The 27,613-nt window shown below is 41.6% G+C and overlaps 1 protein-coding gene across 1 annotated transcript in view; it reads left to right on the top strand.

Moving 5' to 3' along the window:
- scn4aa (sodium channel, voltage-gated, type IV, alpha, a) overlaps positions 1-19,838 on the top strand; it is a gene marked incomplete at its 3' end in the record, with an annotated part of 112,566 nt that extends 92,728 nt beyond the window's left edge. Inside the window, 10 exon segments of the mRNA XM_084323065.1 lie at positions 2-63; positions 65-94; positions 2,744-2,917; positions 3,899-4,021; positions 4,627-4,908; positions 6,543-6,596; positions 8,182-8,323; positions 8,475-8,572; positions 17,452-17,722; positions 18,538-19,838. Coding sequence (XP_084179191.1) covers positions 2-63; positions 65-94; positions 2,744-2,917; positions 3,899-4,021; positions 4,627-4,908; positions 6,543-6,596; positions 8,182-8,323; positions 8,475-8,572; positions 17,452-17,722; positions 18,538-19,838 — 2,537 coding nt within the window.
- Between the last annotated feature and the right edge of the window lie 7,775 nt (positions 19,839-27,613).

A 27,613-nucleotide genomic window follows, 5' to 3' on the forward strand; every position in this document is an offset into this window, starting at 1 on the left:
TGGAACCTCCGCAGGGCCTGCTTCACCATTGTAGAGCACGACTACTTTGAGAGCTTTATCATTTTTCATGATCCTCCTCAGCAGTGGAGCTCTGGTGAGCGCTTCTAGCACCGCAGCAAACTGAACAGTAGTGTGTGTCGTGAAGTACAATGTGTACAGTTACGGCGCAACGTTTTGCAATTGTCGCAATGGTCATTTTAAAGTCAGATTTTCAGTAGTTAGCTTATTTTAGTTATGCAGTTAAGGTAGTATTACAATCTTGAAGATCTCCATTTCACAGTCTCATCTGAAAAAGTAAATAAAGTACTAATCGACCAAAGGAAAAAAGGTACATAATGTAAGTCCAAAACAAACGCTGCAAACTGGAGTCCAACCAACAATCATTGCAGTCGCAGGGTGAGTGGTCTTACCACTACACTAACCCACCCACTCACACAGAGACATTAGTTAAATGTAGATCTTTGGATGGAGATTGGCACTTCATTGGTAGTTAATTACAAACCACAGAAGACAAACTCTCAGCACAGACCACTACATCAAACAGTATTTAGTATTTAAGTAAGTAAGTAAGTAAGTAAGTAAGTAAGTAAGTAAGTAAGTAAGTAAGTAAGTAAGTAAGTAAGTAAGTAAGTAAGTAAGTAAGTAAGTAAGTAAGTAAGTAAAGTTTATTTATATAGCACTTTTCACAGAGACAACTCACAAAGTGCTTTACATACAGCAGAAATTAAATAAAATAAAATAAAAAGCAAGAACCATTCAAGAGATAAGAGACAGAACAAAACACAATGCATCACAGAGAAACAAAACAAAACAAAAGACATATTCTATACCTGAAGGAGAAGCTCAAACATTACCCAAAGGCCTGTTTAAACAGTAATGTTTTAGCTGATTTTTTAAAATTTCAACAGACGCTACAGCTCTTAGGCCACGAGGAAGGGCATTCCAGAGTCTAGGCGCTACAGACTGAAAGGCTCTGTCACCTTTGGTGATCAGCCTGGTGCGCGGAATGACCAACAGATCCTGGTCAGCTGTCCTCAGGGTCCTGCTGGGCACATATGGTTCCAGCAGGTCAGTTAAATATTCTGGTGCCTGGCCGTGCAGAGCTCTGAAAGTGAGCAACAGGACTTTGAAATTAATTCTAAAATGTATAGGAAGCCAGTGCAAGGAGTATTTAACCAGTATTAATGCACTTTTTCCACACTCTTTTTGTATACATTTTATACAGTTATGTTGGATTTTGCACACAAAAGGCTTTTGTTGCTCTGCTGATATGTTGTTGTTGTGGCTGCTGCGCATAGTGACACCCGCGTACGCCTTGAAATACGTCTGTAGGTAATGTCTACTGCACGTAGTGACACCCCGCGTACGCCTTGAAATACGTCTGTAGGTAATGTCTACTGCACGTAGTGACACCCGCGTACGCCTTGAAATACGTCTGTAGGTAATGTCTACTGTGAGTAGTGACGCCGCGTACGCCTTGAAATACGTCTGTATGTAATGTCTACTGTGAGTAGTGACGCCGCGTACACCTTGAAATACGTCTGTATGTAGTGTCTACTGTGCATAGTGACGCCCGCGTACGCCTTGTAATATGTCTGTATGGTTTGTTTATGTTCCTCTATTTTTAAGCTCTCTACATTATAATTCCAATTCAGTCTACTGAACACGGCAACTTCAAGTACTTGTAAACTTGAAACTTGAACTTGAAACACACTTTCCTGTGTCACCTTCATGTGTGCTGCTACATGTAGCTACACCCAGTCTCACATAACAGTAGTAGCGTTTGCTTTAACAAACAAAATGTTTTATGTAATTATGATGTAATTTAAATTAGTTTTACTTGTGAAATAGTAGTAGGGTAAACTACAGACTAGTGTCCTCCAACATTGATTCAGTATAACTGTCAAGCCATTAAAGATAAAATCCACCCTAACACAGACTCTGTATTGTGATATTCCAATGATCAAGGTCCCCTGTCTTATAAATCGCCTTTTCCAGTGTTTAGCATTGTTTTCTAGCAATGTGGGGTTGTATCAATGGGGTCTGTGTCAATCAGTCCAGTTCACATGTCACGAGATCCTCCCCCACTGAACTAAGCCATTCTGATTTGCTGACGTGAATAAGGCACTGATCTGCATATATCAGCCCCTGGTTGTAGTCACCGCCCACAATCAACAATCACCATGGGTACTGTCATAATGTTCTAATGAATCAGTCCAATCACCATGGGTACTGTCATAATGTCCTAATGAATCAGTCAAATCACCATGGGTACTGTCATAATGTCTCTTGATGACATCATCACTACAGTCTTGTCTCTGAGGTGATCAGCTTAAGGAGAGACTTGTTCATATGCACACATCAAAACTGAGCTGCACAGTATTATAGAAATAACATGTGAATTATATTTTAGGCTTGATTTTCCCTTTAAAGGTAGAATCTGTGATGCCGTCAAACAGCAACCTCTAGGCAAAAAGTTGGTATTGGTATTGCACTTCGTTTACATTTGTTTGTTTTAGTCTGACATGTGGGTTTGCAGCTTATTACACTGTGAATTTCTCTCCCTCTCCCTATCATCCTTAATCCTCACTCAATTCCAACCCACATATGAGACAGAAACGAAAATAAATGTCAAAAAAGTGCAATACTGTACCTACTGTAAGCGGGGCTCTTTTGCCTAGAGGTCGCTGTTTGATGATATTACAGATTCGACCTTTAAGTGTGTGATGTTTTCTTTTGGCAGGCTTTTGAAGACATATACATAGAAAGGCGGCGGACCATCAAGATTATCCTTGAGTACGGAGACAAAATCTTCACCTACGTCTTCATCATTGAGATGCTCCTTAAATGGGTGGCCTACGGATTCAAGACCTACTTCACCAATGCTTGGTGTTGGTTGGACTTTTTTATTGTGGATGTAAGTTTCGATGATTTGTTTTATTTCTGGCCTGTCTTTGTAATTTTGACACAAGAAAGCATTTGACTGGTGCGTCTGGGTAGTGTAGAGGTCTAAGCACTTGCCACCGCAGTCACCAGGGTTACATTTCCGTGGTGTGTGTGTGTCCTGGTCGTTGCAACAGCGATCCCTACCGGAGAGGGGGGGAGGGGATCTGGGGGAGAAGCTCCCAGTGAAACTCCTCGCTGTCAGGTGAAAAGAAGCGGCCGGCGACTCCACAGGTATCGGAGGAGGCGTGTGGTAGTCTACACCCTCCCCAGACAGACAGTAGGGTAGTCTACACCCTCCCCAGACAGACAGTAGGGTAGTCTACACCCTCCCCAGACAGACAGTAGGGTAGTCTACACCCTCCCCATACAGACAGTAGGGTAGTCTACACCCTCCCCAGACAGACAGTAGGGTAGTCTACACCCTCCCCAGACAGACACCCTCCCCAGACAGACAGTAGGGTAGTCTACACCCTCCCCATACAGACAGTAGGGTAGTCTACACCCTCCCCAGACAGACAGTAGGGTAGTCTACACCCTCCCCAGACAGACACCCTCCCCAGACAGACAGTAGGGTAGTCTACACCCTCCCCAGACATACAGTAGGGTAGTCTACACCCTCCCCAGACAGACAGTAGGGTAGTCTACACCCTCCCCAGACAGACATTAGGGTAGTCTACACCCTCCCCAGACAGAGAGTAGGGTAGTCTACACCCTCCCCAGACAGACAGTAGGGTAGCACAACGACCAGGAAGGGAATTGGTATAACGACTAAATTGGAGAATGGTGATGGTTGGAGGACGGTGAAGACACACAAAAAGAAAGCATTTTACTTTTCTCTTATTAGCTGTTGGGGTCATGTGACAAATTACTTTGCAACTTAGCATGCAACCCATGTCTCTTGGCTCAACTCGGTGGTAACACTTGAATAGGAAATGTTTCAATTCTGCCACAGGTTTCCTTGATTAGTTTGGGTGCTAACTGGCTGGGCTACGATGATCTCGGACCAATCAAATCTCTCAGAACACTGAGGGCCCTCAGGCCGCTCCGAGCGCTGTCCAGATTTGAAGGAATGAGGGTGAGTTACGGGGCTTTAATTGAAACAGAAACACATGTACATAATCTAGCTGAGTAGCAGGACTACACAATGAACTCGTGCACGTCTAGCGTTCATGTACAAAGATGCTAAACATAATGATGTTGAATGCACTTATACTAACTTGACTGGCTTTTCCTTACCATGTTTGCTGACTGCATGCTTACACCTGGGATGTAGACAGAGGGTAACGTAACAGAGTGCTGTAACAGAGTTGGCTGAGGTAAGAATACCAACATTGAATTTGACTTAGTAGTGAGTGTTACCTGTATTACTTACTTGTCCAAACAAAGGAAATTATTCAAATGTCTTATTCTTTTTTATTCTATCAAAAAGAAAGAAAATCATGAAATGCATTTTATTGTTATAATAATTTAACTTTGAACATATTCCGGGCGTACATGGTGTTAATAATATAGCTAATAATAGAGTTACTACTTAAATGGATACACTACCGCTTGTATAAGTAGATACCTCGTAGATAAACGTGCATCATTGTTGAGCGTATCGGTGAACTGTGAAGCTGGTTTTAAAATGTAACAATACAAACCCGCTTCCCTTAAAACAACATCCTCTTCCCCGGGCAGGTGGTGGTGAACGCTCTCGTCGGGGCCATTCCCTCCATCTTTAACGTGCTGCTGGTGTGTCTGATCTTCTGGCTCATCTTCAGCATCATGGGCGTCAACCTGTTCGCCGGGAAGTTCTGGCGCTGCGTCAACACCACCACGGAGGAGCTCTTCCCCATGGACCTGGTCAACAACAGGAGCGACTGCCTGGCCCTCAAAGAGGCCACGCAGGAGGCCCGCTGGGTGAACGTCAAGGTCAACTACGACAACGTTGGATTGGGGTACCTCTCCCTGCTGCAAATAGTGAGGACCGCTTCAGCGATACGCACCCCGGAAAGCGCCATCTCGAAATAAACGTTTCACTTAGCGAGGACACGTAGTGTCATAGGTGCAGAGAATCACAGGCATTAATGGGGGAGTTGCGGCAAGGAAACTATAGAAGAAGGAAGGGTTGTCACATCAGAATACCAGTGTTCTATGCTCCGCTTGGTGTCTGTTCTATTGAAGCCTGTATTCAAATTCTAAATATACAAGCTATCTGAGAAAATATACATCAACCAATATATCAAACGTTAGCTAGTTAACAATGCAACAAATTGCAGATGAGTCTGACATCAGAGGTAATAACCTGTTTAAATTACATAAATGAGGAGATGGTGATCCCATCCAACTTGGCGTCTTTGAGCATTTGGAAAAGCGCTATATAATTCTGATGTATTATTAACAACATTTCGGCCAAAATTTAAGTTTAATGCTGGTGCTGCATACATTTTAGTCAAGTTTACTAAATAGCCATAAAACCAATGCAATTAGTGCAAACTAATTTTAAAGATATAACATTAAGCCTACTGTAAGAGGTGGCGAGGTGCAGCGTTAGAGATCAATTGCTATTTGTTGCAAATGGGGTAGATGTTGGCAGGGGAAGGGGAAATGTTTGTTGTTGTACTGTATGTGTAAGGAAAAATATAGTTTGAGAGAATATGTTATACGATAGATAATACTTGTTTGTAGCTGGTTTGTCTCCACAATTACAGAATCACTTGTCAAATTAAATACCCGCCAGGAGTATTTTCGCAAAGCCCTTGTATCGCTAAGTAGCCAATAGCCAATCTACAAATACTTAGTTCACCTATAAACATTGATTTGCCAATAAGCTGGTTTGTCTCCTCAATTCAAGAGTAATACCCACCAGGAGTATTTTGGACAACAAGAAAACATATGTAAAGTTGTAAACAAACACACGCATGCAATGTCAGTAACTGAAATACTTAGATAACATAATTTAAATACTCAGCTAACGTATAAACACAGCCCAGAATGTCAATAACGTAAATACTTAGCTAACATATGACCACGGCCCAGAATGTCAATAATTTAAATACATAGCTAATGTATACACATGACCCAGAATGTCAGTAATTTAAATATTTAGCTAACATATAAACACAGCCCAGAATGTCACTAACTTAAGTACTCAGCTAAAGTATGAATGCGGCTCAGAATGTCATTCATTTAAATACATAGCTAACATATAAACACGGCTCAGAGTGTCAATAACTTAAATACTTAGCTAACCTATAAACATGGCCCAGAATGTCAGTAAAATGTAATGGTGTTCAACCTAATGTTTTCCTACCAGGAGCGTTCATACCGTGGTCTTGAGGCGGCTAGCTCTGGGTGCCTAGGGTCGACGTTGTGTGGAAGTGTGATTGACGTTGACGTCAAGCAACGCCACTAGGGGCCAGAGCGGCTAAGTGTGAGTGAATGAATCAGTGACTGAATGAGTGAGTGAATTAGTGACATTGTCAGTCATAGAGGTCCTTCGCAGCTAAAAACTTTTTTCGAATCGAAGTTTGACATTTGAACAAACAGTGTGATGTAATAAACTATCAGACAGATCTGTAAATCTTCCCTGAAGCAATTCTGTGCATTTTCAGGCAACGTTCAAAGGTTGGATGGACATCATGTACGCTGCAGTGGATTCACGAGAGGTAGGCTTCTATTCATATCTACTGGATATGAATTGGACTTTGTTGAGCCACAAACTGCTCTCATCACTGTGATTCCTCTGGACATTTGTCCCTTTTGAAACCAAAGGAAATTAAGGAATTCTATTAACACATTGATTGCCAGTCAGCAGGGGGCACTGTGGGCCGTCAGTGCCAGCGTTCTATTCAATGGGGAGAATGCTGTGTTTGCAGTGCTAAAAACTATATTAAATATTATAGCTATGGATGGATCTAATAACGTTTTCGATTGTCAGTGAGTTTCTTCCAGTCAACATGCAAAAAACAGATCATTTTTTCATCCGTACATTTCCGTTTTATACCGTGGGGAATATGAGTATAGTTTGAGTGATTCTGAGTAACCCCATGAAAAGACGCGAAAACAGCGTTTTATTGGAATTCACTAAACACGTTGCCATTCCTCGCTTGGATCAACAATCAATCTGAAATAAACGCTAGATTATCGGTATTATCTTTCATCATGCATGCATGAAAGGGGGCTTGGAGCGGGGTGCCCATCCGTGCCGTGATGTGACCAACGGGACACGGTCCACACACATAAAACACAGACAGAGAGCGATCGCGGGAAAAAAATATCGGATCAACGCAAGATTGGTACTATAGAGTCCTTACCTGGTCTCTGATGTACTGCAAAAAGAATAATCCAATTATCTGATCGCCATTCCGGAGACAACGATCCTGTCCAACGTTATCCGGCATTGCACATGAACGGGCGGGCGGGGTCAGTTGTCCAAGCCATCCCTACAAGCGCTTGTTTTGCCGAAGTGTTTAGAACCCGCCCCCACGCCGCAGCTCGGCCGAGAAAACAAACCACATCGTTTCAAATGGAGTGCAATAGCGGTTGCAAGGCGTTAGGCGGCGGTATTGACCGTCTGCTATCTCAGACACATTCAGGACAGCCTACACAAGGTGCTTCGATGGATTATGAATGGCAATAGCGAATAAAAGAAATAACAAGACAAAAACGTAGATCTACGTTTCCGGCAACCAAAGGGTTAAAGGGTTGTGTTCCAGTACATTGATATAATTTCATTCCGCAATTTTGCTTTGAAAGAACGGGGTAATTTGAAGAAAAAAATATCCCAAAGAGAGGTATCTTGAAATCCTTTTGTAGCAGTGAGGGAAAGTATGGTGTAAGGATGGATGATAACGTTGTTGAAATGGACCAAGAAGAAGAAAGAGTTCACAAAGAAATTAAGGATGTTTCTTGGTACTTTCCCTTGTGACTAAATATTTTGTATATATCTTATTATGTTTCTCGCTGTGGTGTGTGATATTTTAAAGGAATATGCCAACGTCCTGAAAGCTATCCAGCTGCACGCTAGCCTAGCTTAGCACAAATCAATGGAAGCGGATACGGATCAACTAGCCTAGCTTAAAACTCTGGAAGAGGTGTTTTTGGCCAACAGCTATAGGCTAGCTGGTCCATATCCGTTTCCATTAATTTGTGCTAAGCTTCTTGTCTGACTGGTGAAGATGGTAAGCACATTTCCCATAATGTATTATAGATAAAGCAATCTTGCATGTTGTTTTGTATGTAAACATCCAGGTGGGGGAACAGCCTTCATATGAAGACAACCTCTACATGTACATGTACTTCGTCATCTTCATCATCTTCGGCTCATTCTTCACACTCAACCTCTTTATCGGTGTCATTATTGACAATTTCAATCAGCAAAAGAAAAAGATAAGTATCACATTGGGTGTCATGCATTTTTTTAATTACACTATTCGAGATGCTGTCTTTCACTGTCATTTCCATCTATACTTGACGTATTAACAGACGTTTTATATATGGATCATCGATGATAATCTTATTTGTTGGATTGCCTCTGCACGGAGATAAGGACCTCTTTATGACTGAGGAACAGAAGAAATACTACGAGGCCATGAAGAAACTTGGTGCCAAGAAGAAACCGAAGCCCATCCCACGGCCAACGGTATGTCACAGCATTCCTCTCCAACACCTTTTAATGTCAGCAATGACAATAATATCTACTCAAGAGCTTCATAATTTACTTTCACGTTCGGAAGTTGATTTATCGGTCTCCGACTGGTGGAGATGTGTTTTGCTGGAAAGACAGAAAAGCAATTCCAATTATTCACACTACAGACTGATCAGCCTTCCACCCAGAATAAAGAACGTGTGCGGTGTAAAATGTAAACAATGACAATTAACTTATAATACCTAGTTATAAATATGTGACATTTTAAATGACTGTATCTCTGGCATTTCTTAACAGATTAGTTGATCTAACCACAAATCTGGAGATGTGCACATATTTGCAGTTAGTGTTGTGGGTTGTGAAGTGTGCCACTTTACAAATGAATCTATTATCTAACTGCGCTGCTCGTGGTTTAAGCGTAAAAGTAATCTCCCCTCCCCATGTTAACTTTGGGATGTATTGTACAGCTACTGTACATGTACCAATGTATGCAGAAATAAATACATAAATTATATTTTCTTATATTTTCATATCAAAATGTCATTCTTTATTCCTGTAAAATGGCAAAATTGTGTCACATCCATCCTGCACAAGAGGGTGTAAGTAAAACCTGTTCATCAATGTAATGAGGAACATATTACACAAGCCTTCATCATGTCTGGAATGGAACACAACATGTCATGCTTCACATCTAAAAATATTCCCATTACTCAACTCCCGTCATGTTGTTGTATGATTGGTCCTCAACAATAAAATGGAGGCTAAAACGTGTTCCGTGCCTCTCGCCGTATCTACGGTCTTCGCGGTGCAGGCGGTGTGCTCAGGCCTCTGTAAACGCAGAGTCATTTTGTAGTTATTGCTGACAGTGGCTTGAAGAACGGAGTGCACGTTCTGCCACCATAGCAACGTCAATCATTGCAATAAGTCTGTGTTACAAAATCTTGGAGGTGTGCGGCTCCACGCTCAAGCCCTGTACACTTGTACAGACCGCAACTGCACAATATCGCCATTGAGGTTGTGTAGACCACACAGACCGCATGAAGTATGAAGCATGTGTAGCAGGGTGGATTATCCCTGCTTTATGGGAGTGGTTGTACACGGCCACCTGGTAGCGGGATGCAGTAGATTCTAATCTATCTGAACCCCCGTCTTTGGGCCCGGAACGTCGAATTGGAGGGCGGGCAGCAGGAGCGGTAGGGGGCCCAGGATTTACTAACCTGGGGGGTGGTACTCTGGTCCTCCTCGCCTCCTCCAGGGCGGTCAGCAGTAGCTCCCCACACACTCTCACTTCCCCCAGTACCTCCGTTAGCCCTCCCACACCTGGTGACTGTTAGTTGACTAAAGATATTGCGCTCCCCCAAAGCAGTACCCTTCCTTGACAACCTGTAGAGACCTTTAACCATGTGATACGAATAGGGTGGGAAGGGTTAAATAGTAATGCTGATACATAAGTAATGTGTGTATATTTACCCGGTCAACAAAGGTTAGAACAAGACTCAGTAATAGACACACACACCGTGCTCCCATCTACGTCTCCTTTATATAAGGCCGGGTCAAGTAGCAATTACAGATTATAACTTCATGTGGTTCATATGCAGTATAATCACAGTAGGCACCGGGTGCTCTCACTCACAATACAGGGGACGCTATTCCCAAAATAGGCACCTAGTGCTCAGTACATTAATTCAAGAGCCCCGCTTTGAGTAGGGGAAGACCCAGGCACATATTAAGGAGTTCAATGGGAATTCAAGAAAATCACAATATTATTACCATACAAAAATAAATCACATGTGGGCCCACGTTACCAAACAAAAGACCTAAGCTAAAGCCGGCTTATAATGGTTGGGGTACCCCTAGACGCTGGTTGCTAGCGTTCACTTCAAATAAATATTGTTTTGGCACACAAAGTACCGCTGTACTTAACCGAGATGGCGGGTCCACTCTCACCACCCCTCGTCCGGGTGACAAGATGGCCGTCGGGCGATCCCGCGAGAACAGCCAGCAAGCGGGGGTAGGCAGCAGGGGCAGTGGCTGAACTGGAGGAGCGTGCTGTGTTGTGGCGACCTCTGCTGGAAGAAGAGGTGTCCTTGGCTGCGTCAACGAGACGTCCACTGCGGGGCTGATGACTGAGCTGGCGCGCTCTAAACTGTTTGCTACCTTAAACACAGCTAAACTGTGGGTCTTGGTGGACCCTCCTGCTGTCGCCTATACAGCTAACGCAACGTGCTATAGGCACCACCTGTCTTCAGCAACGCTCGCCTTGTGGTGTACTCAGAGTCACTATAGCCGTTAGCAGCAAGCTAATATACCGCTTCAACTTCTAGGATAACACGTTATTTACTGAAGTTGGTTCTTCTTTCCATTTCGCTTATTCACACACTTCTCTATCGCTTGTACTTCTAGGATAACCCGTTTCACTTATTCACACACTTCTCTATCGCTTGTACTTCTAGGATAACCCGTGTTATAGCAAAGTACTTATTATCTCCCGTTGCTCTTCAACGGGGCTCTTTGAGAGCACACGTCCGCTCACGTTCGAGTTCACTGTCGAAGAGGACTTCCTCCTGTTCCGCCCTCCAGGTAACTAGCTTCTCACTCGCTGCTCCTTTCTCCTTCGCTCCGCCTGCCACCACCGCCCCCTGCTGGCGACCGCAAACTGGTCCCACTATGGGACACTCAAGGCAGGAAGAAAGATGATTCAATGTCACGTTAATGGTCCATATCGAAGCCGGAGGAAGAAGAGCACCTCACATCATTAGTCTGGGCGAGATATCAAAGAGGAACACTGTTTATCACGTCTTTGTGCACACAGGGGAAGTAACAGGTTAAGTCAGCACTTCTGAATAAATAGCAGAATATTCAGGATGCTACACATGCCTAGCCCTTTTTCCTAGTCCTTTCTCAGCACTTCCCATTAGGGCTGACCCCGAATAGTCGACTAATCGATCGAAAGGAGCCGTAGTCGACTGCCAACCTCTTAGTCAAATGCAAAAAATAAATACCAGCAAGGCTAACTGCCTAAGAAAACACTGAAGGCACTGAAAGAGGATTTCACCCATCTAATGAACACACTAGACTAGACAAATATCAAGATGTATCCATCAGTGGACCAATTGCATGCTTTCGCAGAGGACAAGGAGCCTTGAGTCGACTCCTTCAGACATAACCTGTTAGCAAGCGCCCCCAAAATTGGCCATTTTAGTTTTAGTTTTTGAGGACTGCATAATATTTTTGCAAACCAAAACAACATACTTTTTACTTATAGCACATGCATGAGCCTGGTCTCTTTTGAAAGATGACATTCTGAAGTTTCTGATTCCAGAAAGAAATTCACTTTTAGTGCTAACGTAATAGAGTTACATAGGTCTGAACTTGAGTTGTAAAAAAAACTTGTTACTCAAGTTTTTCTGTAGTAGTTACTAGTTAGTAGTCCAGAGGTAGTATTTCCCCAGAAGGTGGTATGGCTTACAAATCCAGACGGAGCCATAGCCTGAAGCCTTATGTAGTACATATCCAAAATTCATAAAGATCCATTCAGAGATGAGTGATTAGGAGTGATTTTGGTAAACTGTGTACAAAGAAAAACTCAGTTTTTCCGCTGAGCGGTTTTGTCGGATTTTGTCGCTATCGACAGGCAACAAATAAGCCTTCAATTCGATATATAAATTGTATTACAAAATATGCACACCCGAGCCACTAGGGGTCGCCAAAGTGCCGGTTGCAAAAAGTCAGAAAAACTGCCCTGATATGGGCTGTCGCAGCTGCACCCCCCACAAAATGGAATAAAAAAAATATATATATATTTATAATATATTTTAAAAACTATTTGGATTCAGGGGGGTAGGTCGACTATCTGCACATTTCGGCCAATCAAAGTCGACTATCCAAATCCTTAGTCGGGGACAGCCCTACTTCCCATACTGTGCTTCATACTGGATACCAGCAACTCTGGTTAGTTAGCCACAAAACCTTTGTGAAGCATGGGGCCACTCTTCAGTCTGTACTTTGGATGTTAATGTGTGTGGCCCCATTACTTCAATTAGTTGTAGTAACTAAGGAATTGTGCTGAGAATGGATTGTACCCTTTGACAACACCATTGATGAGTAGGAAATAGGGCTACGTGTAAAAAATTCTGAACTTACCGTTTAAGTTCTGTCTCAACAGCTAGTGCAATGAGACATCAGTCACTAAGAGGGCTTTCTCACTAGGCATCCGGGGTCGAATCTGAGCACGATTGCCCCCAAAGTAGTGTAATGAGAACGCTCCATTCCAAAAGTAGTGTAATGAGAAGCGCCCGTGACGCTGATTCGCTCTATGCCGGGACCACTTGAAAATGTGGTTTTGTGATCGAATCAGCGTCCCCGGCGACGGAACGATCGCAAATGTGCAAACAACTGTACCAAAACAAAGAAGAGGCTTGCTGTAACAAGTGGTTCTGTTGGTGCTAACCTGCTTGCCCAGAATAGAGTTGTATTCATACTTCAATAAAAAAATATTATTTAGGTCTGTTTGGGATTGTAGTCTGTAAAACCTGCTCCAACGAGGGTAGCTGTGTTTCAATTCAGCCGAGCGCTTACGTCTCTCTCACTCTCTCAGTCAAGAGAGCACTCGCAAATATCACTGTCAACCTGCTGCAAATATCATTGCGCAAGCTCCCACGCGCACGCCCGTATTCCGATCCGTGCAATAATATTCATGTGGGTATGTCTCATCATGCCAAACAAGTTCCCAATGCATTGTCCCGTGGGATTATGCCCCCGCGGCGAAATTAATTGAGGGGCGGATTTGCGGTGATGGAGAAATATTGCCAAGTAGTTTTCACATACAAGGAATTAGCTTTGGTCGTTTTCGGTGCGACATTAGCGGACAGACATTATCAGACAGATAATCCAATAAATAGGTGGAGTAAAATTAAATGAAATATGAATTCTCCACTTGCACAAATTGAAAGTAGGCACTTCCGGCTGACTTCCGGTTGCCAATAGTACTTCCTGTCCCATCCAAATACATTGGTTTTAGCTACTTTTCTCCCCTTATTTAAACAACTTTGTCGGCACAGAGAGGCAATCAAACGTTTGTATTATTATAGTATAGAATGTATTTAATAAGCAAACGTTTGTCAGCAGGGTTTTTGGGCTGTATTTCATGTAAAAACGTTTACTGTTAGTTTCCTTGCTCAGCCAGCATTAGCCTTCATTAGCTAACAGAAGCTAGTGGTTAAACAGGCCGGATTAGCTTTGAGCTAACTATCTTTCCCGACCCATGTATTCCCATTCTAAACATAACGTCAGTTTACAAAACATGACCTGTCTATATAACGTTGAGGAACAAATTATAAGTGTGTGGGTGTGTGTTTTGGTGAACATTGGACTGCAAACAGAAAATGCATCACAGTTAGACAGTAGCTACTGTTAGCTGCCCTCCGGATTAGCTTTGAGCTAACTATCTTTCCCGACCCATGTATTCCCATTCTAAACATAACGTCAGTTTACAAAACATGACCTGTCTATATAACGTTGAGGAACAAATTATAAGTGTGTGGGTGTGTGTTTTGGTGAACATTGGACTGCAAACAGAAAATGCATCACAGTTAGACAGTAGCTACTGTTAGCTGCCCTCCGGATTAGCTTTGAGCTAACTATCTTTCCCGACCCATGTATTCCCATTCTAAACATAACGTCAGTTTACAAAACATGACCTGTCTATATAACGTTGAGGAACAAATTATAAGTGTGTGGGTGTGTGTTTTGGTGAACATTGGACTGCAAACAGAAAATGCATCACAGTTAGACAGTAGCTACTGTTAGCTGCCCTCCGGATTAGCTTTGAGCTAACTATCTTTCCCGACCCATGTATTCCCATTCTAAACATAACGTCAGTTTACAAAACATGACCTGTCTATATAACGTTGAGGAACGTTATCTCCCGGGACGAGTAGCCACGTTAGTTAGCCAGCAGGGATGAGAGCAGGGGACTGGGGAGGGAGACATGGTGAGAGCAGGGGCCGGGATGAGAGCAGGGGGCTGGGGAGGGAGACATGGTGAGAGCAGGGGACTGGATGAGAGCAGGGGGCTGGGGAGGGAGACATGGTGAGAGCAGGTTGCTGGCTAACTAACGTGGCTACTCGTCCCGGGAGATAACGGCGCTGCCTGGCTGGTTGTTGGCTAACTAACGTGGCTACTCGTCCCGGGAGATAACGTTCCTCAACGTTATATAGACAGGTCATGTTTTGTAAACTGACGTTATGTTTAGAATGGGAATACATGGGTCGGGAAAGATAGTTAGCTCAAAGCTAATCCGGAGGGCAGCTAACAGTAGCTACTGTCTAACTGTGATGCATTTTCTGTTTGCAGTCCAATGTTCACCAAAACACACACCCACACACTTATAATTTGTTCCTCAACGTTATATAGACAGGTCATGTTTTGTAAACTGACGTTATGTTTAGAATGGGAATACATGGGTCGGGAAAGATAGTTAGCTCAAAGCTAATCCGGAGGGCAGCTAACAGTAGCTACTGTCTAACTGTGATGCATTTTCTGTTTGCAGTCCAATGTTCACCAAAACACACACCCACACACTTATAATTTGTTCCTCAACGTTATATAGACAGGTCATGTTTTGTAAACTGACGTTATGTTTAGAATGGGAATACATGGGTCGGGAAAGATAGTTAGCTCAAAGCTAATCCGGAGGGCAGCTAACAGTAGCTACTGTCTAACTGTGATGCATTTTCTGTTTGCAGTCCAATGTTCACCAAAACACACACCCACACACTTATAATTTGTTCCTCAACGTTATATAGACAGGTCATGTTTTGTAAACTGACGTTATGTTTAGAATGGGAATACATGGGTCGGGAAAGATAGTTAGCTCAAAGCTAATCCGGCCTGTTTAACCACTAGCTTCTGTTAGCTAATGAAGGCTAATGCTGGCTGAGCAAGGAAACTAACAGTAAACGTTTTTACATGAAATACAGCCCAAAAACCCTGCTGACAAACGTTTGCTTATTAAATACATTCTATACTATAATAATACAAACGTTTCATTGCCTCTCTGTGCCGACAAAGTTGTTTAAATAAGGGGAGAAAAGTAGCTAAAACCAATGTATTTGGATGGGACAGGAAGTACTATTGGCAACCGGAAGTCAGCCGGAAGTGCCTACTTTCAATTTGTGCAAGTGGAGAATTGTGTGTCTGTGAGAGGGAGAGAGAGAAAGAGAGACACAGACAGACATCAGGGGCCGTAGGGAGTGCTTATTGTTGCGTCATCTAACTCGCTAAACTTACGCCGCTCTGTCCCGAAATGCTTTATCCAAGAGCAAAGAAGGGATGAAGCGCCAGCTATAGCAAAGCGACTAGGTGCATACCGCCACCTGGTGTATTGGGGTGTTGCTCCCTTTAGTGTGCTCAGGGACGACACGAGATTGGTAGTGAGGAAGCTGGCCAGCGGGGAAGGGGGGACTATCGTTCTCGAGGACGGAACGGACCAACTGTTCCTAATGAGAAAACGCCCTAAGAGAAGCTATCCCAGTGCAATGAGACATCAGTCTAGGGATGGGAACCGGTTCCTAATTGTCCGATTCCTGGAATCGCATGCCTCTGTGACTATCGATTCCTCTTATCGATGCCATGTTTTTCCGACAGTTGCACATTTTAAAACAATAACGTTAGCGCCACGCATGCAGCCATAGCAGACTATTTGATTCCTTGACTAGGCAAACCTAAAGGGCTCGAAATTGCGACCGTTTTTGGTCGCACATGCTCCCGAAATTCTCCCACTTTTTCTATGTGCAGTGAAAAGTGAAAGGGCTTTGCATCCTAGTCATTCATTTACTTGGTAAACTAACGTTAGCGGCTAGCTAGCTAAATAGCCATGCTCATGACAGAGAGATTGAGAGAGAACACTGAGCTGGCACGGGCTGGCTCGGGGGAGGGAGCCGTCTCTGTGTGTGTGTGTGTGTGTGTGTGTGTGTGTGTGTGTGTGTGTGTGTGTGTGTGTGTGTGTGTGTGTGTGTGTGTGTGTGTGTGTGTGTGTGTGTGTGTGTGTGTGTGCGTGTGCGTGTGCGTGTGCGTGCGTGCGTGCGTGCGTGCGTGCGTGTGCGACATCAGAGGAGGTAGAAGCCTCGGAATTTCGGTAGGTGAATTGCTTTCCTAGAGATGTTACTTATGTGTCAGTTATGTTTTTACTTTTAACCTTTATTTATACAGGTAGGTTATTGATAACAAATTCTCTTTTGCAATAACGACCTGTTGAATGCAACTACAGTTCAATAGATTAAATTAGTTTAAGAGAATCTCAAATACATTATTTTATTTAAGTGTATAGTTAATAAATTGTTTACAGTTTTTGTATTTTTCTGACATGGGGGCTCAACAATAAATGATAAATGACAATCATAAATGTCAAGTTGCATGTTGTTATTCTAACCAGCTTAGTTCTGTTGCATTTCCAATTTATTTATTTCAATTATAAATTTATCAGGAAGCGATAAGGGAATCGATAAAGAATCGGATCGATAAGCAGAATCGATAATGGAATCGTATCGATAAAATCGTATCAATTCCCATCCCTACATCAGTCACTAAGAGAAGCTATCCCAGTGCCATGAGACATCAGTCACTAAGAGAAGCTATCCCAGTGCAATGAGACATCAGTCACTAAGAGAAGCTATCCCAGTGCAATGAGACATCAGTCACTAAGAGAAGCTATCCCAGTGCAATGAGACATCAGCTTGGCATGCATGGCATGACAACGTCATCGCTGACCTCTGCATTAACCTTGTAGTCTGCTCAGTGCTGGTGTGAACAGGCCTAATGACCCCATGAAATCTGTATTTCTCTCCCTCCCCTAACCCCTTCGCCTCCTGAAGAACCTGATCCAAGGCTTAGTCTTTGACTTCATCAGTCAGCAGGTGTTTGACATCTTCATCATGGTCTTGATCTGCCTCAACATGGTGACCATGATGGTGGAGACTGACAACCAGAGTCCAGAGAAGGAGGACTTCCTCTTCAAGATCAACCTGGCCTTCATCATCGTCTTCACGGGAGAGTGCCTGTTGAAGATGTTCGCCCTGCGGCAGTACTTCTTTACCAATGGATGGAACGTTTTTGATTTTATCGTCGTCATCTTGTCCATATCCGGTGGGTAAACTGGTAGATTAACCCTTTCACTGCCACACGACAGAAGGTTAACCCTTTACTATCACACAACCGACGGTTGCCGGCTGTTGTGTGGCAGTGAAAGGGTTAACCTTCTGTGTATTGTCGCAGTGAAAGGGTTAACCGTTTTGGTAGCGCAGCAGTGAAAGGGTTAAGATGATAGTTGATTTTTATCGTTGTCATCTTGTGCATAGCTGGTGGTTAACAGGTAGATTAAGATGATCGCTTTTTAAAGTGGAAAGAAAAGATCCATATAAACTAATAATAATAATAATAAAATTATTTAGAAAATGACCTCACCAACCATTTTAACCTTTTCACTGCCGCATTACCAAACGGTTAACCCTTTCACTGCGACAATACAGAAGGTTAATCCTTTCACTGCCACACAACAAAGGGTGATAGTAAAGGGTTAACCTTCTGTAGTGTGGTAGTGAACGGGTTAAGTGGCTACATCACTGTCAGCTTGATAGTGAACAGATCACATCTCTCTGGAGAAAACGAATGGTGTTTGTAAATGTAATAAAAAGAATTTAAGATAAAACACCAGTTTTCCACAGTTTTTAAGGTCTTACGTGGCCTTGCCCTGTCTGATATGTTTTGAGTTATATCTATATTTAGAGTTTGCTCCTCTAGTTCAAGAATTGTATCAACTATTGTATTTCTATTACCCTCTTGTCACTGATCACGTCATTTATTAAAAAAATTATTATTTTTTAATTTATTAGGTGGACTATTCAAAGCACGGCTATGAAGATATCCTCTCTAACTACTCTCTCTATCTCCTTTCATTTCAGGTATAATGCTTTCAGACATCATAGAGAAGTATTTTGTGTCGCCGACCCTGTTCAGAGTAATCAGACTGGCCAGAATAGGCAGAATCCTGCGTCTCATTAAAGGAGCCAAGGGTATTCGGACACTGCTGTTTGCTTTATTGATGTCACTTCCTGCCCTATTCAATATTGGCCTCTTGCTCTTCCTAATCATGTTCATCTTCTCCATATTTGCCATGTCGAACTTTGCCTACGTCAAAAAGCAGGCAGGCATTGATGACATGTTTAACTTTGAGACGTTTGGTGGAAGCATCATATGCCTGTTTGAGATTACAACATCGGCGGGCTGGGATGGCCTATTGCTCCCAATCCTGAACAGGGAAGCTCCAGACTGTGACCCGAACTTTGAGAACCCAGGCACGGATGTAAAGGGTAACTGTGGCAACCCGGGGATGGGTATCATGTTCTTCTGCAGTTACATCATCGTCTCCTTCCTGGTGGTGGTCAACATGTACATCGCTATCATCCTGGAGAACTTCAACGTGGCCCAGGAGACGAGCGGTGATGCACTGTGTGAGGAAGATTTTGAGATGTTTGACGAGACTTGGGAGAAATTTGACGTGGGCGGCACCCAGTTCATTTGCTACTCGCGCCTCTATGATTTCTGTGACGCCCTGCAGGAGCCACTGAAGGTGGCTAAGCCCAACCGACTCCGTCTGATCCAAATGGACCTGCCCTTGGTTACCGGGGACAGGATCCACTGCCTGGACGTCCTGCTGGCTGTCACCGAGATGGTGTTGGGGGACACGGTGGAGATGACAGCCATGCGATTGAGCATCGAAGCTAAGTTCCTCATGAGCAACCCCAGCTCGGACTCCTTTGCACCCATCACCACAACGCTACGCCGCAAAGAGGAGGAGTTGGCCGCTGTGGTCATCCAGAGGGCTTACCGCAGGCACCTCCTAAAGCGCTCTATACACCACGCCTCCTTCATGCGGCGCTCCCAGAAGCGGCCGAAGATGGAGGAGAGCGAGGAGCCGCCGGAGAAAGAGGGGCTGCTGGCACGGAAGATGAACGCACTCTATGGGAGTAACGTGGACCTTGCGGAGGAGATGGAGCAGGCTTCGTCGCAAGCGCTGCCGAGCCTGGACCCTGACGAGCAAGAACTTCTGTTCTATGCTACAGCGTTCCAGAATGAGCCAGAACCCATTGGGCCAAACCTCATGGTTGTACCAGTAGAGATCACCAACGAGGTTGTGTTACACTCCGCCCCTTACCAAAAGTTCTTTATCTTACCGGAAAACTTACGAGAATCAATTGTATAACAGCACTTAGTGAATTCATCAGATCTTTCCTGCAGTCTTTTTAACCAGTGGAGGTAGTGTTAGAAGTTCATGCAACGTGTCACTAATGTAGTTGATGTTTCCACGTAACATTATTATGAAGGGATTGCACATGTGTTTTGCTGATGAATGTTTTAAGTCACATTTTATATTTGTAGGACTTGAAAGATTATTTTCTTTTCGTAATGTGATATTCAGACGGTTCACTGGCCTGAACCAGGTGAAATGGGACTGCATGGGAAGTTGGGACTGCAAACATCAGCAACATTTAACCAACAATAATGCTAAATGGACTGGAGTCATAGTGCTTGGTCATATCACCTTGAATTAACATCAGAAAAACACCTTGTTTTATGTAAAATGATAATTGTTTACAGACATGTCATGGTTGCCCTATGACTCCAGTGAATTTTGCATTAGCAATGGCTATATTTGTCTGATGTTTGTAGGGATATTAACCTACAGTACCAGAGGACAAATACAACTAGGCATTCTAGTTTCACCTGGATCTGGACTGCGCTCAGATCAGATAACCATCTGAATATCACATTAAAAAAAGAAAACGACTGGAATTTTCCTTTTTAAGGGCTCTTATTTCCATTCTCTATTTGTGTAACAGCTATATTTATCAAACTGATATAGCATAAGTCATATGGAAACATTATTTCCATCAGAGCTACAATATATGGTATACAAAGGATACCCATCTTTCAGTATGTTGTTATACAGTAATACGTAAATCCCCACGTCACAATTGGAAGTTGCTAAATGTTTTGTTTAAAAAATAAACAAAGCAAATTCCTATTCTCTTTTAGTCACTTTTATGTGGAAACTCATCCAAAATATTTCAATAAGCCTACTACTCTATGTTATTATTATAATTTAATTTTTTTTGGCATCATGTCAATTATCTAAAACATAAAAATTATGTTCTGGACTAGATTTCTATTAATATTCCACAACCCTATTTAACAAGGTAACCTTTATTGAGTAACACTATCTGCCGAAATCCGTCTCTTGATAAGGGGAGCAATACGCTAACACTCTTTCTGAAAGTCCCAGTTTATGTTGCACTATTTATACCAGAGAGAGCCTAATATACTATACACCCCCCCCCCCCTCCCTTAGACCCCTATACCCCCCCTCCCCTCAGACCGCCCCCTCCCCCCAGACCCCGCTCATGTTCAAGAGGTTTAGTGTGTAAGTGAGAGCCTTTCCTGTCGCTAAGCTGATTTCATCACTTATGTCCTTCATGTCTGATAGATGTCCTGCTCACGATGGGAGTTTAGTCAGTCTCTTCAGATATTAGTTTGTCTCCGAATCATGTCTCATATACACCACACATCCATTCTCAACAACACAAACATCCCTTTGTTTCTCCCCAGAGTTGGGTTTCAGTTCGATTTGTGGCCATCTGTACCTGTCAAATTCATATGTGATGTTTACATTAGCAACAGAGTTGGTGAAAATGTTAAAACAGGATGACTGTCTTCAATGCTGTTGTATGTTTGTTTGTCCACCGAAATAAGTCATTACAGTAAATGTTACAGTAGAAAGTCCTTCCCCCGACCACACGTCCAGCAGCGTTTCAGCTTGTCCTTGTACTGTAACGATACATCACTTATTGTTACAGTAGAAAGTCTTTCCCCCGACCACACGTCCAGCAGCGTTTCAGCTTGTCCTCGTACTGTAACATCACTTATTGTTGTGTAAGTCTTAATCGATTTAAACATGTCTTACTTGGAAAACATTATTATTAACTCATGACAGAAGCACTTTTTACAGTTTTCTAGGTTTAATTTTTGTAATAGGGTGGAAGAGGTTGGGGCTCTTGTCTTTTTAGACCTCGTTGAAGAGAAACGGAGTGCCTAGTGTGTGTCGTTTAAGCAGTATCCCTGGAAAAAAGGAATTAATGTATCTATTGCAAGGGGTCTCTGTCTTAAGATACTGCGATGACAGGGCAGTAATTCCTGTCACACATGCATTACGAGACCCGCGGTGATCCTACTGGAGATCTGCTGCAACATCTGACCGTATTCTCCTTTTCCTCGCTATAATCATGTCAATTATCTAATATACACCTTTGTTTACATTTCTTTTGGGATATAGGGAGTCACATGGAACGCTTTTACTGGTACGCCCACAATCTATGTTGCCTGTATATACTGTTTTGCTCAGTGTTGGAAGTTGTGTCTTTTTTTTTAGACTTATTTTTCCTCTGTATTATATATTTATATTATTTTATTATTGTACAAAAAAAATAAAAAATAAACTAACCATGTTGTTAGAATAAAACATTGTCAATGGGGGAACGTAAACAGCCTGTTTCACTGTTTTCAACAGATATTCTGTATAACCTCTCTATACAGTATATATATATATATATATATATATATATATATATATATATATATATATATATATATATATATATATATATATATGAAGTTATGTATTCTTGTTGACTCTGAGGTCCTCTGCTGGCAGCGTGGAAACAAGACTGGACACTGCTGGCTGATATTCCTCCTGCTTCACACCTTCTATTTTTAAACCACAGGAACAAGATAGCTTTCACAGGTAACCAGTAGACCTGTGAAGAGGGAAACTCCATTTTGTCGCCGGGTGCATTTGGGGTGTCTGAGTCTTTGGTTTGTGCATACGCTCATTTGCTACGTTTTCATTGTGTGTATGGAAGCGTTACATGTTTCATAATGGCAGTTTTAAGAGCTTCTCACGTGTTCACAGTGGCAAAGTAGCGGTGATGGAAAGCAATCAAAGTATGTTTTCTCAAGAACTGTACTACAATTTTGAGGTACTTGTGCTTTACTTTAGTATTTTCATTTGATGGAACTTTATACTTTTACTTGTTACTTTTTATTCCACTACATTTATCTCTGAAGCCATTGGTACCTAGTTACTTTGAAGAAAAAGGTTTTACATAGAAAACATGCATAAAATGGATGGAAGATAATGCATGTTTTTAAATCCGAAGCCTGACAACTTTGATTTGATTTGATTTGTTTCGAACATAGAAACATAAAACAAGTTTAAAAAACAAAAAGGTATAGTCAAAGACTATTTCCATACAATAAGTGTTCAAGAAGGAACAGCGGGAAGTAAAAAAAAAAAAACGTATCAAGCCCTGCCCCTTCCTTATAATATTTTATATTATAATTTAATAAAAATAAAAATATAACAAATAATGAAAAATTAAATAAAAGTACAGTTTTTTTATATATACAATTATCCAAATGAGAAAAAATATGTATTAGGCAGTCACAATACTGCTCAAGCTCCTCTCTCTTATATGTAAGCAATAAGCAATAATATTGATATTATTGCTTAATTTTATACTCACCTCCAGACTCTTCCAGAGTGATACCCCACAAACACATACTTTTAAGAGTTGTAGGTTGTTTTAAAGCTAATGTCCCTCTAAAATTATAAACACTCTAGCCATGGAAATATTTTGAATGTTGCATGGTAATTTTGGTTGCATGGTTTTTTATTGCCAGAAACATAATTTGTGCAGATTTGAATTTGATTAAGTCCATGCATTTTTATGTTTGACTCTTTAAAAACAGACTATTTGTGTGATCTAAATATACCATGATGTACTATCCGTATGGCTCTTTTTTGCAGTGTGCATATCTTTTGTAAGTTGCTTTTATAAGAGGATGTAATCAGAGCTATCATAACTGGACCACATACCACTTTAACCTAACCTTTGGAGGTCAATGGATATAATTTTACTTAAGTACAATTCTGAGTGGAGGACCTTTATGTTTTTTTGGTTCAGTGTCCCTACTGAAAAGTACAACACAATAGGCTTTCTGCAAGCTTGTTTTGACTTGTGTCGGATTAACACATAACACAGACCATGTTGCTCTCTACTTTCTATAGCTTTGATAGTTGTCCAATTTCGGAAAATGGACAACAACTGGTCCAGTGTCGTTCTTGTCCAGTGCCATATGGTTTAGTCGGGGAGGATGTGAGCTCATCTGGCAAATGAGTTTGGCTGCGTTCGGTTTTGGCCGCCCAACAGAAAGGTCATGGCAACCGGCGACAGCCCCTGGCTAAGGTCTCTGCTAGTAACCCAGACTATTTTAGCAACAGGTACACATCTGTGTTGCTATGTTTATGCACTTGATTTTGAGTACACTATCGGGGGTAGGTGATAAAGGAGGGTACAGCACTCGTTCCCTTTGGTCTCTAGGTTGTAGAGTTCAGAGGAACAGAAAACAGGATTTGTGGACAGCCACTCTTCCCGTTTGAAGAATAAAGATTTGTCCCTTTAGACTTTCGACGGATCTGTGTTCACAGCACATAACATGGTCGTATAGGCTAAGAATACGTTTGAGGCTGAATCTCTCAATCAATTATAATACCTGTTTATAAAAATTTTAAATTCTGTCAGCACCATCCCTCCCGCAGAAGCAGTTGTATAGAACCAGAGGGCTCCTGATAGAATATGATCACAACACGATAATAATGCTGTTTCTATTGGCTATACGATTTGACACTATTACTTGTGTTATTCTGTAATTTTACTACAGTAAAATGAAATAATATCCCATAGGAATTCAAATTTAAAACTACTATACTTACTATTCAGTGTAGTTCCTTGATGTTGTCTACTTAGAAATATCCACAGCCTGTACCCATAAGTAAAACAGCAGAATATTATGCTACGGCATGTGCCAGTTGAACTGAATAACAACTAGATTAACGTTCTCATTAACTGCCCTGGGCTCCAACCAGCACCAGGACTCTGAAACTCTTGCCGCCAAAGGCTGCAAGATTCACCATATAGAGTTCTAAGTACACCAGCCTCCCCTGGGCATTATCAGCCACCTAAACAGCTTTTTATGAATACAAGTTATTTTCCTGTTACCCTTCGAGAGGCCCCTTCGTCCTCTTGCCAGGCTGTCATTGTATAAGAATATTTTCATAATTGACACGCCTGCTTAAATAAAGGTTAAATAAAAAAGGAGATGTAAATAGTTATCTCAATCATTCTCTACTACAGGAGCTGTGTAACTATGTCTTGTAAAATGTATGCTAACTCAATAAACGCTTTGATATCCTTTATAAAACATGTTTACTGTGTCCTGTAGCTCAAAATCTATTATTTTACTGCATGTACAGTAGTATGTTAATAATCATTTTATGATTTGGGGAAAATACTATATAAAAAGAATGATTTAAATGTTGGCAATAAGCTTCAATCATTTAGTCAAGTCTTAAAACCATATAAATATAGGATTTATAGTGACAAGAGAGTGACAAGGTTTTTCAAAGCTAACTCATTTAGAATGTTGACAGTCCCAGCTTGACTATTTCCCAGCAGTATGGTCTAGTGTTACAGCGGATGAGATTAAGAAATTACAAATAGTTAAGTTAAAACTAAAAACAAAAAAAACAGTACACTTGCACTCCATTGTGAATATAGAATGAATGTTGTTGCAATGCATAATTGCATCGCTTGGTTATGTTTTTTTTTTTTTTGTAAATGTTTTTATTTTCTCTTTTTCAAAACATACATAGAACAAGACATCACAATACAATAGATTTACGGTAATAATAATAGAGACACTAACAACAATAACACTAACAATAATAACAACAGAAATGATAGTAAAAATAATAGACATAATATAAACTATAAAAGTACATTATCAGACATGACAAAAGACAAACAACAAAGACATGGCTCAAATATTCACATGTTGTACTGTATGTACAGCAGAAGTGGCGGTTAGGGAGTCAACTCCTGGGCCCTCATTTATCAATGTTGCGTAGAAAGTGTTCTATTTCCGTTCCTACGCACGGAATTTAGAATGTGTGTACTCACAGAAATATCGGGATTTATCAACCGTGCGTACACGGGTCCTACGCACACTCCGTATTGATAAATACCATTTGTTCTTACCGTCAATGCTCGTGCATGATTATCCATATATGGTAATGGATGTGAAATAATGGACTAACCCGACTCACCCTGAGCGAACTCTGAGAAACTCCACGAGCGAGATTGTTCACGGAGGCGCTGTCGAACCAAGAAGACGTGTGTTATGGGAGAAATAAAAGGCTGTCGGACTTGTACACGGTGATGTCAGATATCAACGACTCCCTAAGACCATTGCTGCAATTCTGCCTGGACAGCTCAAAATACTAATAAAGACCGTTAACCACTGTTTGGCGTTGGTGTGTCATTATAACCATGCTGGAATATGAATGCCTTTATTAGTTTTGTTCGATTGGCTACCGGGTATAATATGATTTGTAGAGGCATACAAACTATTTTGTTGTCTTAGGTAGCCTATATGAATTACATATAATAGCATAGCCTACATTATGCAACAGTAACTTGCGCATATATAATAGCACATGGCACAGCCTATCCTTTATAATGTTATAGGCTATTTCATTTACAGTTTACTCTATCAGCCTACCCAGCATGTAATACGTTCTTTGTTAGAACTCAACTCGTTATTATTTTGCGCATAGATTGCAGAAATACGGGAAAGTTTTGATTTATATTTAAAAGGCTTTGACATTGTAAAACGAAATAAGTGGAATTTCGAAGTTATGTAAGCAGAATACAAGTCATATCACCCACACGATATATGCTACCTATATATCCAGAGCATGTATGCTTTTCATTCATTTAAGACACATTTATTGCAAGGGTTTTGTAATACACATAAACTCAACAAATAACCTCTGTTCTCGTTGCAATGCGTTTTTAATTCTTTCTTATACAGTAGGAAGGGGGAAGAACACTATATTGTGCGTGTTCATATGACTTGTATTCTGCTTACACCTTCGAAAATTCCACTTATTTCGTTTAACAATGGCAAAGCCTTTTAAATATAATCAAAACGTTCCCGAATTTCTGCAATCTATGCGCAAAATAATAACGAGTTGAGTTACACGGAGCGCAGTCAGTACACCCCGTATATTCCGATAACGCTATATATAAACTATGCTGCATTCATTCAGAAGGAAAGACCTATTATTTCAAATGCTATTTATGGGGTTTTGACCATAATTACACTATTGTTGCTATTTTACAATTAACTATAATGAATTACGGGGGTCATACAGAACACGTCAGTCAAACTAATGAACGAAAGCTTATTTCCGCGTTGAAACTGATGCATGAAACTGATGAAAGCATAATGCCGTCCGTCTGCAGTATCCATATTCTACCGCCGGGCGCCAGGTACGCACGGTCAGAGCTGAGCGTAGATATACGCACAAAGTCAAGCACACGTTCAAATGGATAAGTCCCACATTTTGCTTAGAAATTATCGTATGCACGGGTTACGCACATATCTGTGCGTACGCAACGTTGATAAATGAGGGCCCTGGTCCACGATAGCACCCAGTGTACTGATAAACTGTGTGTGTGGAGTGTGTACGTTTATTTTGTATATGTGTGTTTTATATGTGTGAGTTTAGTATGGATGTGTGTTTTATGTGTGCATGTTTTATACAGTATGTGTGAGTGCACGTGTTTCGTGTGTGTGTGTGTGTGAACAGGCATGTACTTCTAAATACATTATGATACCTTCTGCAACGACCCAAAGCATCTACACACAATACATTCGTGATCTCTAGGGAGGCTAAGAGTAATGGGGAAATCCGCAGAGTACAGTGGTTGATAGCGCAGGTCCAATATGAGATAGATATGGGTCCCATATTTCATAAAAAGTGTCCAACTTAGAGTGCAGCATACATGTGATGTATTC

Source organism: Notolepis coatsorum (assembly GCF_963971535.1).
Source record: "Notolepis coatsorum genome assembly, chromosome: 10".
Classification (NCBI taxonomy): Eukaryota; Metazoa; Chordata; class Actinopteri; order Aulopiformes; family Paralepididae; genus Notolepis; species Notolepis coatsorum.